The 17,231-nt window shown below is 49.6% G+C and overlaps 1 protein-coding gene across 6 annotated transcripts in view; it reads left to right on the top strand.

Annotated features, from left to right (window-relative positions):
• The window catches only part of CEACAM20 (CEA cell adhesion molecule 20), a 71,884-nt gene that overhangs the window by 49,823 nt on the left and 4,830 nt on the right, over positions 1–17,231 (top strand). Inside the window, exons 3-13 of one of the 6 annotated variants that reach the window (XM_024979148.2) lie at positions 1,720–1,790; positions 3,256–5,208; positions 5,846–5,910; positions 6,025–6,748; positions 9,366–9,431; positions 10,023–10,301; positions 10,997–11,293; positions 13,024–13,296; positions 14,917–15,192; positions 16,079–16,193; positions 16,377–16,462. In XM_024979148.2, coding sequence (XP_024834916.1) covers positions 6,697–6,748; positions 9,366–9,431; positions 10,023–10,301; positions 10,997–11,293; positions 13,024–13,296; positions 14,917–15,192; positions 16,079–16,193; positions 16,377–16,462 — 1,444 coding nt within the window. In that variant the 5' untranslated portion in view covers positions 1,720–1,790; positions 3,256–5,208; positions 5,846–5,910; positions 6,025–6,696. The other 5 variants (XM_024979149.2, XM_024979147.2, XM_024979146.2 and 2 more) reach the window with 5 other exon arrangements.

The following is a 17,231-nucleotide window of genomic DNA, read 5'->3' as shown; positions in this document are numbered from 1 at the left end:
GGTAAGGAATCCACCTGCAATGCAGGAGATGAAGGTTCAATCCCTGGGTCAGGAAGGTCCCCTGGAGGAGGGCATGGCAACCCACTCCAGTATTCTCACCTGGGAAATCCCATGGATAGAGGAGCCTGGTGGGCTACAGTCTATGGGGTCGCAAAGAGTCAGCACAACTGAAGCTACTGAGCACACAGCATATAGCCATAGAATTGCCATGACAGTTCACTGGCAGCACTGGGGCTTAGCCAGTGTCTGCTCATGTAAATGGTCACTAAGCCTATTACTATTAATAATATTGTTAAAGTAAATGACAAATTATAGCTCGTGTAGTGCCCGCTAACTTCTAGCTATTATGGTATTATAATTGCTCAGTGTGCTCAGTTGCTCAGTCACGTCTGACTCTTTGCAACACTTCGGACTGTATAGCCCACCAGGCTCCTCTGTCCCTGGGATTTTTCAGGCAAGAACACTGCATGGGTTGCCATTTCCTTCTCCAGGGGATCTTCATGACCCAGAGATTGAACCTACATCTCCTGCATCTCCTGCATTTCAGGTAGATTCTTTACCACTGAGCCATCTGGGAAGCCCAATATTATAATTACATCATCATTCATCATAGATACTGCTAAATTACAAAGAGCTAACTGCACCAATCATGGTTCTGGGTTTACTCTGAAATCCTCCCAACAAATTTAAGAAGAAGCCATGCATATTATTTTTTCCAGTTGAGAGGAAGAGAAATGGAGGCTCAAAGAATCAGAGCCAGGGTCACACAGGATCTGCACTTGATCTCATATGCCAAGCTGCTTCCCACGCAGAAAGGCCTGCGTTCAAGTCCCTGCTCCACCACTTCCGGGCTTTTGTTACCTTGGATGAATTCTTGAACTTTCCAGTCTTGGTTTCTTGACCTATAAATTTGAGGCTGGTAATAGTGGATTATTGTTTGTTTTAGTTGCCAAGTCGTGTCCGACTCTTGTGACCCCATGGACTCTAGCCGGCCAGGCTCCTCTGTCCATGGGATTTTCCAGGCAAGAATATGGGAGTGGGTTGCCATTTCCTTCTCCAGTGGATTATTAGGAAGAGTTAAAGAGTTGATACTTATGCCTGTGTAAGGGTAAATACAAATGGGAAATAATTAAAGAATTAATTTAAAAAGTTTACTTCACTCCTTGCTGAGCTGTTAGGTTCAGCATCTCATTGAGAGGGAGGTGCTTTGGTTACACCCATTTTGTAGAAGAATAAACTGAAGCTTAAAGAGGTTCAGCCTTTTGCTTAAGGTCACACAGCTAGCTGGCGGGAGTAGCTGGGCTTTGAACCCATTTCTGTCTGGCCCAGAGCCTGGCTCCTTAACCACTCCACTGTAAGGCTCCCTCAAACACGTGAAGACTAGAGCAGAGGGTTGTGGAGGGTCGGGACTAAGATGCCATGTCAGCACACCACATCTGAGTGGCTGAACAAGTGAGTGGACCCCAAACAAGCACACCTGCTGGAATGGACCCCAGAGTCACCACATCAAGATGACAGGTTTGCTCTGCCTCCAAGGTTCTTGGGGACCTCAGGCTCATCCTTAAAGCAGCAATCTCATCTTTTTGCCCTCTTTCCCCTCTTTTGAAAGTGGGAGAGGGAAGATGGCCTTGTTCCGGCTCAGCCATAGAGGCAGGTACTTTCCCTACCTTTCTTTTGCAACTTCTTCTTCCTTTTGAGACGTCGTCTCTTTCTCTGCAGCCCAAGAATCCTGTGGAGTTCACCTTTGAAATATTCTTTCAGAGGAAAAATACTCTCTAAAATGCATCTAGGTAATGTATGAGACAGAGTGCTCAGGGCTGGTGCACTGGGATGACCCTGAGGGATGGGATGAGGAGGGAGGTGGGAGGGAGGGTCAGGATGGGGAACACAGGTACACCCATGGCTAATTCATGTGAATGTATGGCAAAAACCACCACAATATTGTAAAGTAATTAGCCTCCAATTAAAATAAATCTTTTTTAAAAAGAAAGAAAAAAAATAAAATCCCTCTGGGTAAAATGAGCCCAAGAGCCCTGCACTGTGTGTGTGCAGGAGCTGCTGAGGACAGAAGCAAGAGAGGGAAGCCCCCAGGCAATGAAGCTTCAGATGCTAGAATTAGGAGTTTCACGTTCACCCTGGATTTGTCGGGGGAGAGATGGGAGTATCTCAGACTTCTTGTAGGGTTTGCTGGGGATCTTGGAATCTCTCTGTGTTTTTTTAAAATTTTATTTATTTATTTGTTCTTGGCTGTGCTGGGACTTCATCGCTGCATGGGCTTTTCTCTAGTTGCGGCGAGCGGGGGGCACTGTCTCGTTGCAGCGTGCAGGCTTCTCTTTGCGGTGGCCTCTCTCACTGTGGAACACAGGCCCTAGGGCGTTCAGGCTTCTGAGTTGCAGCTCCTGAGCTGTAGAGGTCACACAGGCTTCTGGGGGTCACACAGGCGCCTGGTCACACAGGTGTTCAGGCTTCTGGTTGCAGCTCCTGAGCTCTAGAGTGAGGGCTCAATAGTTCTGCACGGGCTCAGTTGCTCTTCAGCATTCAAGATCTTTAGCTGAGGCATGTGGGATTTAGTTCCCTCACCAGGAATTGAGCCCAGGCCCCCTGCATTGGGAACATGGAGTCTTAGCCACTGGACCACCAGGGAAATCTCTCATACAGTTATTGAACCGCAGGAAGCAGGGGATGGCTCTTTGGGACCTTGCCTCCATTTTTTTTTCCAGAAGTGAATTAATTCCCAGGAACCTCTGGGGGTTTGCTTGACCTCCTTCAAGTCATTCTCAAAACTGTGAGGCCGACCCAGATCACCGGCTTCAGTCCTACATTCTGCACGTCCACCACAGCACTCTAACTCCCTTGCCCTGATCCCCTGTGACTCCATTACTTTCTAACATCATAGATAATTCAGTTATATATTATGTAGCTTGCTTATTATTTGTCTCCCTCCACCCTTCCCCCATCCTTGTATAAAATGTAATTTCTTTAAGGGCTGAGACCTATATTTCATTGCTAACAGTGTGCATCTTATCTAATTAGGACAAACAAAACTGGGCGAATGATGCATATTGTATGAGATCAATATTGTAAGGCCTGCTTTTGTAATCAAAACTGAGAGATTGCAGAGCACTGTACCAGCCAATATCCCTCCTCTTTTTAAAATCATATATGAACTTGTTTTCATGGACTAGCTAGTCAGAACTGGCAGGTCCCCACATTCTGTTCAATTCAATCAATACAGGCTTTTTTTTTTTTTTCTAGTGGGCTTCCCTGGTAGCTCAGCTGGTAAAGAATCTGCCTACAATGCAGGAGACCTGGGTTCAATCCCTGGGTTGGGAAGATACCCTAGAGGAGGCCATGGCAACCCACCCCAGTATTCTTGCCTGGAGAATTCCATGGACAGAGGAGCCTGGTGGGCTACAGTCCATGGGGTCACAAGGAGTTGGACGTCAGAGGAGCCTGGTGGGCTACAGTCCATGGGGTCACAAGGAGCTGGACGTGACTGAGCAACTAAGCACAGCACACGCAGTGAAGGATCGGTTTTGTGATACCAATACAGAGAACTCGATACAGTATTTGTATCCTTACAATTTTTAAAAATTAATTGATTTTCTTTATTTTTTGGCCATATGGCATGCAGGATCTTAGTTCCCTGATCAGGGAGCAAACCTGTGACCCCTGCAGTGGAAGTTTGGAGTCTTAACCACTGAACCTGCTATTTGTAGCTTTTAAAAAGCACCTAACATAGTGCTTGGCATGTAGTGGAGTCAAAAAGTCTTTGCTGAGTGAATGGTGGGGGGCAGCCCTGGGGCAGCAATACAGGTTGGAAGGTGAGCTGAGGTCGCTCATGGAAAGACAACCGTGAGTCAGCCCAGCCAGCTGAGACCACTAGGAAAGGGTGTGGAGGCGGGAAGGACCTGGCTTTATTTTCACCTGTTGGAAAGAAAGTGGAAGGTATGCTATGAGAAGGACCCAGAAAGTCCCTCTTTCTTGTGGGACAGGGAAAGACAGAACCTTCATGGGGGTTGAGGGGAAGCTGGGTAGGTCGGATTCAGGGAGAGAAAACCTTATTCCTTATAAAGAGGCAAATTTGGGAAGCCTACTCCAGTGGCAGCTGTGTCCTCTTGGGTGGGGTGGAGGAGAGGAAGGAAGGGGGCCCCAAGTAGGTGGCACAGATCAGAGAATGTCAGGAGAGGAGTGGGTGGGTGGTCAGAAGACTCAGATATTCCAGGAAGAACAGGGTAGATGGTAAAGACCTTAAAGGCTGACTTGTCTACCGCAGGTGCCCTCTGCCCAGGGAACCATAGAGTTTAAGAATGTACTGGAGTGATGGGGTCACAGGCACTGACTGATTGGGGTGTACAGAGATGGGGCTGGAGATCGCCAGAAGCCACCTTAGGACCTTGGAAGGTGGCACACGAGAAGGTTAAAAGCCAGGTAGACCAGAATCCCTGGCCTCAATTGGACAAGTCATTGCACCTCTGTAAGCATCAGTGTTCTTAACTATGAAATGGAATAATATCACTTAGCCTACTCTACTTTTCATTTTTCCATACCATGTGTCATCGTCTAAGATCCCATATAATGTGCCTATTTGTTACATTTCTTTATTGTCTCTTCCCCACTAGAGCTGGGTTTTCTCTTTTCTGTCCCCTGCATTCTCTCAGCACCTAGAGCAGGAGCAGTAGGGGCTCAGGGAGTGTGTTGAATGACTGAGTAAGTGTATTCCTCACTTCCTGTGAGTTTTACAACACCCCCCAGTCACAACGCCTAGCGGGGTTTCGCGTGTTCTGAGCGCTCACTCCGTGCCAGTACCCAGGCGCTGTTCCCAGTACTTTCCCAGCATTCACTTGCTTGATCTTCACAGGACTGTGTGAGGGGAGACTGTTATTTATGTCCAGTCTGCAGACGAGAACACTGACACCCACAGGATGATATAACCTTCTCAAGAAACCACTTCTGGGGCATGGAGAGCTTGGACCACAGCCCCTGAAGAGGCAAACCATTACCATCTTAAAGCTGAGGAAAGTGATGACCAGAGAGGGGGATGGACTTACACGCCCAAGGCCTCACAGCTCGCAGGTAGGGGAGCCAGGATTCCAACCCCTGCAGTATGGCTCCAGAGCTGGTTTGCTCAGCCTCAGGCTTCACTGGAGCAGATCCTTGGTGAATGCTGTGGCGTGAATGGGACCCAAACAGGAGCAGCTGTTGGAGGTGAGCTGAGATCGCTTTCCCCTGATGCCAAACTGCCCCTCCTGGCCTAAGTAATCACGATGACGTGTTCTCAACCTTATCTTGAACCACCCACCCTCTCACTTCCTCTCTTCTGGAGCCACTTGAATTTTCTTTGTGCCTCCAACTCAGCACCTTCTCACATCCCGCTCCCTCTGCCTACCAGACTCACCCCCGGCTCATCCCTTCATCTTCGTCTCTGATGCCCTCTCCTCCAGGAAGCCATCTCTGATCCTCAGGCTGGGTCAGGCACCCACTCTGTGCTCCCCCACCCCAGCCCCACTCACTCTGGGTCATCACTGACTGGGGACAGGTCTGTCTGCTCTGCTGGACCTTGAGCTTGTGAAGGTAGACCTGGAGATTTCTGCTGTATTATTATATACTATTTGGTCCAGGAATCAGCCCAGAGGAAGAGTTTGGGAAACAGCTGTTATTATGAAGGAATGAATGAACTGAAGTAAAAGATATAGGTTGAAGGTAGTTCTCTGACGGGGTCGATTACATTCAGTCTTGGTTTTTGAGGCTCCCAACAGCATGTCTTGCCCAAATGGAATTTTTTTAAAAAGAAGAATTAACACTCAGATACAGGGCTTTTTTTTTTTTTTTTTTAATCTTCCAGGTCTCAGCTCAGATGTCCCCACCTCCAACAAGTCTTCCCTGCCTCCTCCCGGAAGGCTGAGTCAGGTACCCCTTGGGGCTATCCCCACCCAACTCTAGGCATCCCGCCCTTCGGACTCCAGCGTGTTTGTGACCAGGACTTCATATCATGTGTCACTTCAGTTCATTTTGTATTTCCAGGCAGCTCATGGTGAACTACTAGAGAAAAAAATGGCAACCCACTCCAGTATTCTTGTCTGGAAAATCCTATGGACTGAGGTACAGTTCAGGGGGTCACAAAGAGTCGGATGCGACTGAGCTTATGGTGAACCTGGCGCTGTTTTATTAAGCTCTGGATAACCAGGAACCATCATTATTGACTTTATTGTTGTAGCTGTTGACCATTATAATCTCAGTTCCCGGTCCCTTTAACGCTGATATGCTTAAATTACCCCTCCCTGGCACTGCTTCTCCCTGGCAGCTCCCTCACCCCCATCCCAAGTGGGCCTTTGAATGGGAAGCGGTGTAATTTTCAAGGGGATCCGTGGCCAGAAGGTGGGGCTTCTTCCTCCTTTCGAGCCTTGGGGGAAACCCCAGGGTTCTGGGGACGTTGGGACTTTGGTTCTCTCCGTGCTGGGAGGAGGAGGAAAGTAAAGCCTGGGGTAGAGGACTGAGGAGGGTGCAGCCAAAGTTCCTCCCCTGCCACCCTCGCTGTCTGTCCTGGGAGCCACTGTCACCGAAGTGCCTGTGAGTGGGCAGCTGGGCAGAGAGGAAAAGAAGAGAGCTGGAGAGGCTGCAGACGGAGTGAGGACCGGGTCATCGTGCGGAAGCCGGGAAGATAGCTTGGCGCTCTGAAGTCAGGTGTCAGGACCCATGGAGTCCCCTGATCTACGGGGCCACCGCTGGGCAGGAATCCTGCTCTCAGGTGAGTGTCCAGCTCCCTTTAGGTGGGGTAGGGGAGGGTGGGTGTGTACATGTGCACGAAAGAGACCCAAATAGAGACAAGAGAGAAACAGAGACAGGAATAAACACAAATACAAGAGATTGGCAGAGACTTCCCCAGCAGTCTAGTCCATGCTCCCAACTCCCAATGCACGGGGCCCAGGTTCAATCCTTGGTCAGAAAACTAGATCCCACATGCCTCAACTAAAACCCGGTGCAGCCAAATAAAATAAGAGAGAGATTGACAAAGGGGGACAGAGAAAGAGACAAAGACACATACACAGAGGAGGAGAGAGAGATGGAATCAGAGCCATAGAACCAGAGAGAGGCAAGAGAGAGTGAAAATTACAATAGAAACTGTACCAGAGGGGAAAACAGAGCAAAGAGGAGAGAGGGAGACTGAGGACAAAGAGCAAAAAAACTCTTCAGGGCTTCTCTGGTGGCTCAGGGGTCAAGAATCCGCCTGCCAATGCCGGAGATGCAGGTTTGATCCCTGACCTGGAAGATCCCACACGCTGCGGAATAACTAATCCGGTGTGCGGCAACTACTGGAGCCCGCATGCCCTAGAGCCCGTGCTCCATAACAAGAGAGCCCACCATAGTGAGAAGCCTGAGCACCGAAACCAGACAGAAGCCCAGGCAGCAACAAAGACGCAGCACAGCCATAAATACATACATACTCAAAATTAATTGTTTTTAAAAAGAAAGCTTTTCAAGATACATACAGATAAACAGATTCAGGGGAGTCGGGGCAGGGAGAGGCAGAGAACCAGAGCTGGAGTATAACAGACAGGAGTGAGACTGGCGACGAGAGGTTATGCCAGCCCTGAGAGGCACGCCAGGCTGCTCTGTTCTTCCCTGTCGCCTGGAGTCTGCTCACATTCATGTCCATTGAGTTGGTGATGCTATCTAACCATCTCATCCTCTGCCACCCCTTCTCGTTTTGCCTTCAATCTTTCCCAGCATCAGGGTCTTTTCCAATGAGCTGGCTCTTCCCATCAGGTGGCCAGAGTATTGGAACTTCAGCTTCAGCATCAGTCCTTCCAGTGAATGAGCCTATGGACTTCACCTCCAATAGCACTGAGGATAGAGAATTTCAGATGGTTTTCCACCGTCAGTTATTACAAGCACAGCAAATAACAAAGACAATAATAGTAATAATAACTAAGTGCTAATAATAGTGACTAACACTGCGAACTGTCACGTCTGATATCAGACCTCACAATAACCTGGTGAACTAAGTTCTACCGTTCTCCCTGTTTTGCAGTTGAAGAAACTGAGGCTCACAAAGAGAAAGCCCCTTGCCCATGATAACAGACAAAGTCCATTATCATTATCAGAGTCCATATTTGCTCCTAAGAGCCCTTGTCTTTAACCCAAATGAGCAGGGGATGGGGCAATGCTTGATCTAAATTGGGGTCATCTGAGGGCTGGAGACGGAGAAGGCAATGGTACCCCACTCCAGTACTCTTGCCTGGAAAATCCCAGGGATGGGGGAGCCTGATGGCTGCCATCTATGGGGCTGCACAGAGTTGGACACGACTGAAGCGACTTAGCACCAGCAGCAGCAGAGGGCTGGAGAAAGTCATGACTGCCTGCCTTTGTTAATTGGGCTGATGGTTAGGGCAAGGACAGGAGTTTCAAGGTCAGCGGCTCATGGCCATAGCTGCTGGGGTTGGGCATCCCCACCTATGCCCACAGTCTCTGAGCTTCCATAAAACTGTGTGCAGAATAACCAAATAGAAAACCGAAAGCTCATGCTATCTTTTTCCCTTTTCTCCCCTCTGTGCAGAGGAAATCTTGCCTGAGAGCAAGCGGTTAATTTCTCCCATCAAAGATAACAGAAGAAGTTCTCCTTTATTGGGGGCTGGCTCTGTGCCCATCCCTGGACCAGAGGAACTGCACAGTGTTGAGAGCAAAGTCTTTAGGAACTGGCAAGCCAGGTTCAAGTCTAGCTTCTGACGCTTACTATCTGGTTTTGGAAAGTGACTTCACTGATCTGAGCGCAACCCACTCCAGTACTCTTGCTTGGCAAATCCCATGGACAGAGGAGCCTGGTAGGCTGCAGTCCATGGGGTCGCTAGGAGTTGGACATGACTGAGCAACTTCACTTTCACTTTTCACTTTCATGCATTGGAGAAGGAAATGGCAACCCACTCCAGTGTTCTTGCCTGGAGAATGCCAGGGACAGGGGAGCCTGGTGGGCTGCCATCTCTGGGGTCGCACAGAGTCGGACACAACTGAAGCGACTTAGCAGCAGCAGCAATGGAAGGGAGAGGCATCTTCCATGGAATGAGCATCACTGGAGAGAGCGCAGTGACCCTCAGGGGACCCAGTCAAAACTGGTCAGTGTTCATTACCACCCCCTCCAATCCTAGAAGGCAGACGATATTACTCCCATTTTATAGCTGGGGGAACTGAGGCTCAGCGACAACAAAACATGCCTCAAGTCACATAGCCAGGAAGTGGTGAGTAAAAGTCAAGCCTCTAGGGGTAGAGGGCCCCATTCATGACCTCAGACCTCCCTCCACTTAGGAAGACCACAACTGGACCCCCCCAACGCAGCTTCCTCCCTGAACGCCTCCTCTTTCTCCCTCCAGCCTCACTTTTGACCGTGTGGAGCTTGACAGCTGCAGCCCAGATCTCCCGTGATGCTGTCATCCAAAGTGAGGAGGATATTGTTCCGTCTACATTTGGGGCCCCTTGGTTACCCCAGACTCATGGTAGATTAGGAGCACAGAAAACAAAGCTCTCATTCTGGTCTCTATCTCCACCCTCAACTGCTCATCAGGGTTCCGTGCCCAAAGTCCCAACAGGACAAACCTGATTGGCCCAGTCAGGCAACAACTGGTCCAGTCAGTTGTGTTGGAGAGGGGGCGGGGGGTGTGAAGGGGTGGCTGTCCTGGCTGGGGCTAGGGAAAATTGGCTAAGAAGTGGTAGAGGGACCTGGTTGTTGTCCCCAGTACAAGCTTGACTTCTTTGCAGCCAATAATTGACCCACCGTCATGTCCCTGACCATCTGTTTTATTTGCAACATCTCATTTACTGGGGGAGAGGAGACTCGAGGGTCCCAAGACCTCACCTAGAATGAGAACTAGGTCCAGCATTGGCGGCCAGTCATGGAGCTGAGGGGTGTCTGCCTGCAACCCCAACCCCTCCCTGTTTCTCGGGGTCCCTCTGTGACTGTATTTTGCTTGGTCTGTCCTTCACCTGTGTCTCTGCTTCTGTCTCCCCCTACTCTGTTTCTCCCTCTGTAGAATCTCTGGCCAAGCCCACCATTTCAGTCAGCCAGGGCACAGTCATAGAGCACAGGGAAAATGTGACCTTCTACTGTGACACCCCAGACGTCAACATCACCATCCACTGGGTCTTCAACCACCAGCCCCTGTTATTCCATGAGCGCATACAGCTGTCCACAGATGGCAAGACCCTCACCATCCTCAGTGTCCAGCGGAAGGATGCTGGGACGTACCAATGTGAAGCTTGGGGTGACCTCCAGATGAAGAGCAGTGACCCTACCTACCTGATTGTGTACTGTGAGTGCCTTTCCATTCTCCCCAGCCCCTCAGCAACACCCACTTCCTCGGTGATTTCATCTAGTCTCACAGCTTCACATACCATCCAAATGCAGACTTGTCCATCCTTGAACTCCAGACACATAGCTGTTTGACATCTCTAGTTGGATTCTCCTGGGAACGTCCAACGTGACGTGCCTAAAATCGAGCTCCTTAACTTTCGAATGTTTGATCCAAAATATTGCCTAGGTAGTCGTGAGGAAAGAGCAATTGTCAGCATGCTTTATTTTTTTATGTATTGTTTTTCTTTTTACTGCTCTGGGTGACAGGCGGGCTTCTCTTGTTGTGGGGCACAGGCTCTAGAGCACTTGGGCTCAGTAATTGCAACACAGGCATAGTGGCCCCACGGCATGTGGGATCTTAGTTCCCCGACCAGGGATCAAACCTGCATCCCTGCATTGGAAGGCAAATTCATGACCAGTGGACTGCCAGGGAAGTCCCTTGCTGGCAAGCTTTAGGTGTGTCTTTCAATCCTGGCTTACCCAGGGATGCATGTGACATACCCTCACTGTCAGACTCTAACATCTCCTTTGTAATGGTTCCAGAGTTTGAGGGGAGAGAAGAGAAAAGTTCCTGCTTATTGAATGGCTGGGTCCCCCAAGAGAGCTCTCTCACTGATGCTGTTGTTGCTGCTACAATTGTTCTTGTCCTTCCAGATGGCCCTGACTCAGTCACGATCAAGGTGGAGCCTGGTGTACCCAACGGGGACACAGTTGAGGTGATGGAGGGCTCCAGTGTGACCTTCTCAGCAGAAACTGAGTCTTACCCACAAGCTTCATATTCATGGTTTTTCTCCAATGACTCCAAGCCCATCACTTGGAGCTTGTTCTTCAACATGAGCAATGTTACCATCCCTGCCGTGTCCAAGGAACACGAGGGCACCTACGCGTGCTTGGTGTCCAATGCTGCCGCCCAGAAGTCCCTCAGGGATGCTGTCAAAGTCCGCGTCCTTGGTGAGTCTCTTTCCCCCATTCCTCTCCTTTGTGTCTCTGAGAATCAGGGCTGCACTGACGTCCTGGAGCTTGAGGAGGACGTAGTGGAGCGGGGCTTGCCCTTGTGGCTCGTGGCAGATTGTGGCTCTGGGCACAGGGAGGACCTGGGTCCTTGTTGGCACATCCTCCACAAGGCTTTGGAGGCTCTCTGTGGGATGTCTGTCACTTAATTCTCATGAAGTGTGGGAGGCGATTCTCTAAACATACAAACACTAACACAGCACTCATACATCCCCATACACACGTGGACACACACACATAACAATCACACATGCAGGGGATTCTGGTGTTCTGGTGGTTAAGACTGTGCTCCCAGTGCAGGGGCCTGGGTTTGATTCCCGGTTGGGGAACTAAGATTCCTCATGCCGCATGACATGGCCAAAAAAAAAGAAACAGTCATGCATGCATCGCAGATACACACATGTGCACCACAGACACATACAACTCACATACAACACACACAACTCACACACAACACATAGACACAGCATACAAAAGCACATAATACACACACACACAAGACATATAACATGTACCCAACAGACACACAATACATGAAACACACGGGGCGTAACGCATCATACACACCACATGCACACATAAAGCCCACGGCATGTACAGAAACGTACTCACACACAGGCAGAGCACATACACAATACTTACAAAACACAGACACACATCTCAAATATGCGGCAAACGATACCACAGACACACAACATATTCTCTCATAAAACACGTATACACACGAAACATAATATGCACACAACAGACACCCACAACACATATCACAGACACTCCACATCCTCATGTCCAACACAGAAAACACCCCCCACACCACACATTTAACACCCTCCACACATGCAGAACACACACAGTATGTAACTGCACTTCACACATGGTAGTGATATACCAAGCATGTAGGTATGTGCTCCATGTGTGGTGCTTGTGAATACACAGTAGAGCATATACACAGAACGCATACATTCCCACAGACACATAGCATATACTCATGTACAGAGATACATACACACAACATATACCCACTTGCACACAAAGTACGTGTGTGTGTGTGTATATGTGTGTATGTATGATATACACACTGCCATACCTCACACTCACAATATGTGTATACACAACACACACATGTAGATGGACACAAAAGGGACTTCTCTGGTGGTCCAGTGGTTAAGTCCAGTGGCCAATGCAGGAGACAAGGGTTCAGTCCTTGGTCTGGGAAGATCCCTCATGCCAGGGAGCTCCTAAGTCTGTGTACCACAGCTACTGAGCCCGCACGCCCTAGAGCCCGTGCTCCACAACGAGAGAAGCCACCACAGTGAGAAGCCCATGCACCGCAACTACAGAACAGGCCCCACACAGCACAACTAAAGAAAGCCCTCATGCAGCAACAAAAACCCAGCACAGGCAAAAATACACACCAAGCACACACTCACACACAAAACTCATCCGTATACCACACCCTCCATGCACACAAAACCTGTAACATAATTGTCACACAACACACGCTCATACACAAAAGACCACCCACACAGCACAGTCATATGCAAAGCACACACACACACACCACACACCACATAAACACACATCCCTGGGAAATCCTGTGGGCCCCATATGGGCAGGAGACTGGCATAGGGTGTCCCTGGACCCTGTCCCATCTCTCTCTGTGTTTCCAGAAAGAGTGACCAAGCCTTACGTCATGGCCCCAAACCGGACTCTCGTGGAGGACACCAGCTCTGTGGTCCTGACCTGCCAGACCACCCATGAGGGAGTTGGAGTCCGGTGGTTCCTGGGGGACCAGCTCCTCCAGTCCAGCGAGCACCTGGCACCCAACAACAGGGACCTGATCATCCACGGCCTTCGGCGGAATGACACAGGGCCCTATGCGTGCGAGGTCTGGAACTGGGGCAGCCAGGCACGGAGTGAACCCCTGAAGTTGAACATCAGCTGTGAGTCGTCCCTAGCTTGGATCTTCTCCTCCTTCCTCCTCTCTCCCTTGCTGAAGTTCTTGCTTCCAGCCACTCATCCCATAATTATCAAACACCTGCTCTGTGACAGGCATGTCTGAGCAGGGGACAAGGCCACCCTCACGGAGCTTTATGTTCTAGTCGGGGGAGACAGACTATACACAGCTGAACAAGGGGAAATCCATGCTGTGTCAGATGGGACTAGAGGCAGTGAGAAAGACAGGCAAGGCTGGGAAGCCGGAGAGGTGTTGCAGTCCTGGCTGGGGTGGTCAGGAGAGGCTTCCTGGAGTAGGCGGTATGTGTGCAGCAGGAGGTAGGGAGAGAGCTGTGCAGGTGACCAAGGGAAGTGAGTTCCAAGGCTGGGGAGGTGGGACTTGCTTGGCCTGTCAGAGGAATGCCCAGAGGCCAAGATGACTGGAGAGATAAATTATAGCGAGAATGGAACAGAAGAAGCTGGGAGGGTGGGGGGCCGTCGTGTGACACTTGAGCTACAAAAGGCTCTGAGCAGAGGAGAGAGAGGATTAGACTGGGGTTTGCACAGTCTCTCTGGCTCTTGTCTAAAGGGTGGGAACAGGGGAGAGGGAGGAGGTGATGCAGTTGTTTTTGTCTGATTCCATGGAGAGGCAGATCCCAAGGATTCAATGGAATTATACATGCAAAGATTTTCTTAAGGGAATGCTCTTGTGCAGAAAAAGTAGGGAGGGAGCCTCAAAAGAATGTGATTGCCCTCAGACCGAGGTACTTGGAGCGAGGGAGGAAGACAGAGTACAGAGTTGGTGGGAGCATGTAGACCACCGTGGAGTCTAAGGAACGTTGTCAGGACTCTCGGGGAGCCCAGGTCTCCTAGGAAGGGGTCTGCCTTACTTTCTCCAACACTCTCAGGTCCTGGCAGGGTGCAGCCCAGGAGAGGTCTGGGAGTGGATTGCGGGGTACCGCAGCTGGGCCCTTGGTCAATTCCACTCTTACCCATGGAGGTCTGTGAGGCATCCTCTCGTGGTAGCCACAGTCATCCATCAAGAAATGACGAGGCTGAGCCAGCGACAGCTGTAGCGATCAGGCCATGAATATATTTTAAATATCAAAGTCACAGGGTTTACTGCTAGTTGACAAGAAGCAAGAGAGAAAGGGAGGAGTCAAGAATGACTCTAAGATTCTTTTTTTTTTTGGCCTAAGCTACCATCAGAACTATAAGAACTATAAACATGTTGGAAGTTAGGGGCTACATGTCACAGGACACAGCAACAATTTCTGAAGCCTGGATGTCTTATGAGGCTCCCTTGTTAGAATTCACTTTTTCAAGGGCAGGGGTTTTTGTTTTTGATTTTAATTTTGTTTTGTTTTGGACTTTCCCCCTCTGTGTTGTGGATTACATTCTGCTTGCTCCGCACCTAAGGGAGGAAAAGGGACCTTTGTATCTTCCTTCTCTTGCCGAGATTCCTTTCAGCAGCAGTTGGAAGAGCCTTTGACTCCCAGGAATTCCCTCAGTTAGAATTGAGAAGGGGGGAAAAAAGAAAGCAGAACTTCATATGTGGAATTGAATGGGATAAAATAGATTATCTCACCAGTGGAGGATGGGAGCATAATATTCGGCTCTGCACGCAGACGGCCCCGATCGAATGTATTTCACCAGCGGGTCGGAGACCCTGGCGGACACCACGGTCAGTGTGGAGCTCAACTCCCGCCTAACCCTGCGGTGTTGGGCTGAATCCCAGCCGGATGCTGAGTTTAACTGGACCCATGACAACACCAGTGTGTACAAGGGGCAGCAGCTGGTTATCGAGGCCCTGACTTGGAAACACCAAGGGAATTACAGCTGCACAGCTTCTAACTCTGTCACAATGCTGACCTGCTCTGCCTCGGTCATGGTCAGCGTCATAGGTGAGTCTTTCAGGTACGCCTTCCCCTTGGGTCCAGGTGACTTTCTCTGATGCTGGCCTTAGCACTCTGATCTTCCCTTACTAAGGACTGGAGTGTGGCACTGACTGTCCTGCGTGGGCAGGTTCCTAGTCCAGAGCTGTTGAATTCCAGCCACTAACACTCAGACTCAGGACTTCCCTGGAGATCCAGTGGTTAAGAAGCTGTGTGCTTCCATTGCAGGGGGCAAGGGTTCAATCCCTGGTCAGGGAACTAAGATGCTGCATGCTGCAAAGTGGTCAAAAAATAGAAAAAAAAATTCATGATCTCATTTCATCTTCAAAACATCCCTATACAGTAGGTACCATTTCCCCGACTTTGCAAATGAGGAAATGAGACTCAGAAAGAGTAGTTACTTTTGTCTGTGTCCACAGAACCCCAGAGAATCAAAGGTGACTCAAGTTTCCAGTTGCCAAAGCCCTTTGCTGTGACGACCATATTTGATTCTTCCTCTTAATCAGTAACATCATCACACCAACACTGACTGATCACTTTCCATGGGTCTAAATACTTCACCCACATTGAACATACCGAACCTTACATTTACTGAACATGAATACATATGTGTTTAATCTTTTCAGCAACAATATGGAATAGGCTTCATATTATCTTTGTTTTTACAGAAGAGCCAAAGGAAGCACAAAGAGGTTAAGTAGCATGGCCAGGGTCACACAGCTAAGATGTGAACTTAGGACATTTGACTCCAGAAATGATTCTATTACTACTACAAACTTCTGCCTCCCAATGGCTGGAAAACAAGTACTCATCAAATGACAGTGGAGATAAAGCCCTAAGATTGGGAATGAGGTTGGGGACAGGGATGAGGTCCTGATTCTCTCTCCTTGCCCAGGTCACCGGTCATCCCTCTCTGTAGGGGCCATCGTTGGCATTACCGTCGGGATCCTGGCTATCGTTGCCCTGGCCATAGGGCTGGGCTGCTTCATACACACTGGAAATGCCGAAGGGTAACTCTCAGAATGGGGTGGGGGTGTGGCCTATGGGGGACCTGCCCAGTAGGAGGGTTGCTGACCATGGTGCTGAGTGGTGCCTGTTGGGCACTGAGAGGGTTTGGGACGTTGCCCAAAACGGGAGCCTGTGGAGATGGGCAAGGACTAGAGGCATAGTGAACAAGGGTCTTGGGGTTTCAGGCTCTCAAGGAGAACAACAGAGCATACCGCCTATGAGAACATGACACCCACTTCTGAAGAGGGTCACCCTGAAGAGCTCGGTCGCAGTAAGTGCCTCCATAGCTGATACCCAGGGCAGCAGTGAGGTCTGGAGAAGAGGCTGGTGCCGAGAGCCCAGGCTTCTGCTCCCAGCTTCACCCCTGGGTCACTATGACATCATGGGCAAGCCCTGTAGTCTTGGACCCTCTGTGTCCCCATCTGGAAAATGGATGAGATCAGCGTCGAGAACTCTGAGGAGTTCTGCCTGTCCCAACAGCCACAACACAAATACAACAACATTTCCGCCATTCTGTCTTCCTCACACTCAGAAAACTTTGTTAATGGATTGCTATAAGCAGAGAGAATCAGTCATGACACTCCTGCCTGCTAAATTCAAAACAAGTGTCATTGTCCATCTCAATATAGTACCTCATGCAGCCTTCTCTGACCAAAGGCAAAACAAAACATCTTTGCTATATCTGGTCTAAGATTCTGGTAAGATGGGCTCATGAAGCAGAAGTCCTCTGGGGACTGTCCAATTCAGCTCAGTTTTACAGAAAAGAAAACCAAGGCCAGGAAGGATATATGATAAGCACAGGCTACAGAGGACCCTGGTGCACCTGGGGCTTGATCTAAGACTTCTGCCCTCATCTGTGTCATCAAACAGCCTTATCTAACCCAGAACTTGATTTCCAAGACCTTCCCAGGTCAAGATCACTGGAGATGTGATGGGGTAGTCCTGGGGATAAAAGAAGGAAGGTTTCTACCACATCCTTCCTGGGGATAGAAGTGCCCTGCCTGGACAAATCGCCCCTTGAGCCTCATGCATGTGTGCGT

Source organism: Bos taurus, chromosome 18, assembly GCF_002263795.3.
Source record: "Bos taurus isolate L1 Dominette 01449 registration number 42190680 breed Hereford chromosome 18, ARS-UCD2.0, whole genome shotgun sequence".
Taxonomy (NCBI): Eukaryota; Metazoa; Chordata; class Mammalia; order Artiodactyla; family Bovidae; genus Bos; species Bos taurus.
Note: the sequence above shows the minus strand (reverse complement) of the source record. Positions and strands in the feature narration are given on the sequence as shown.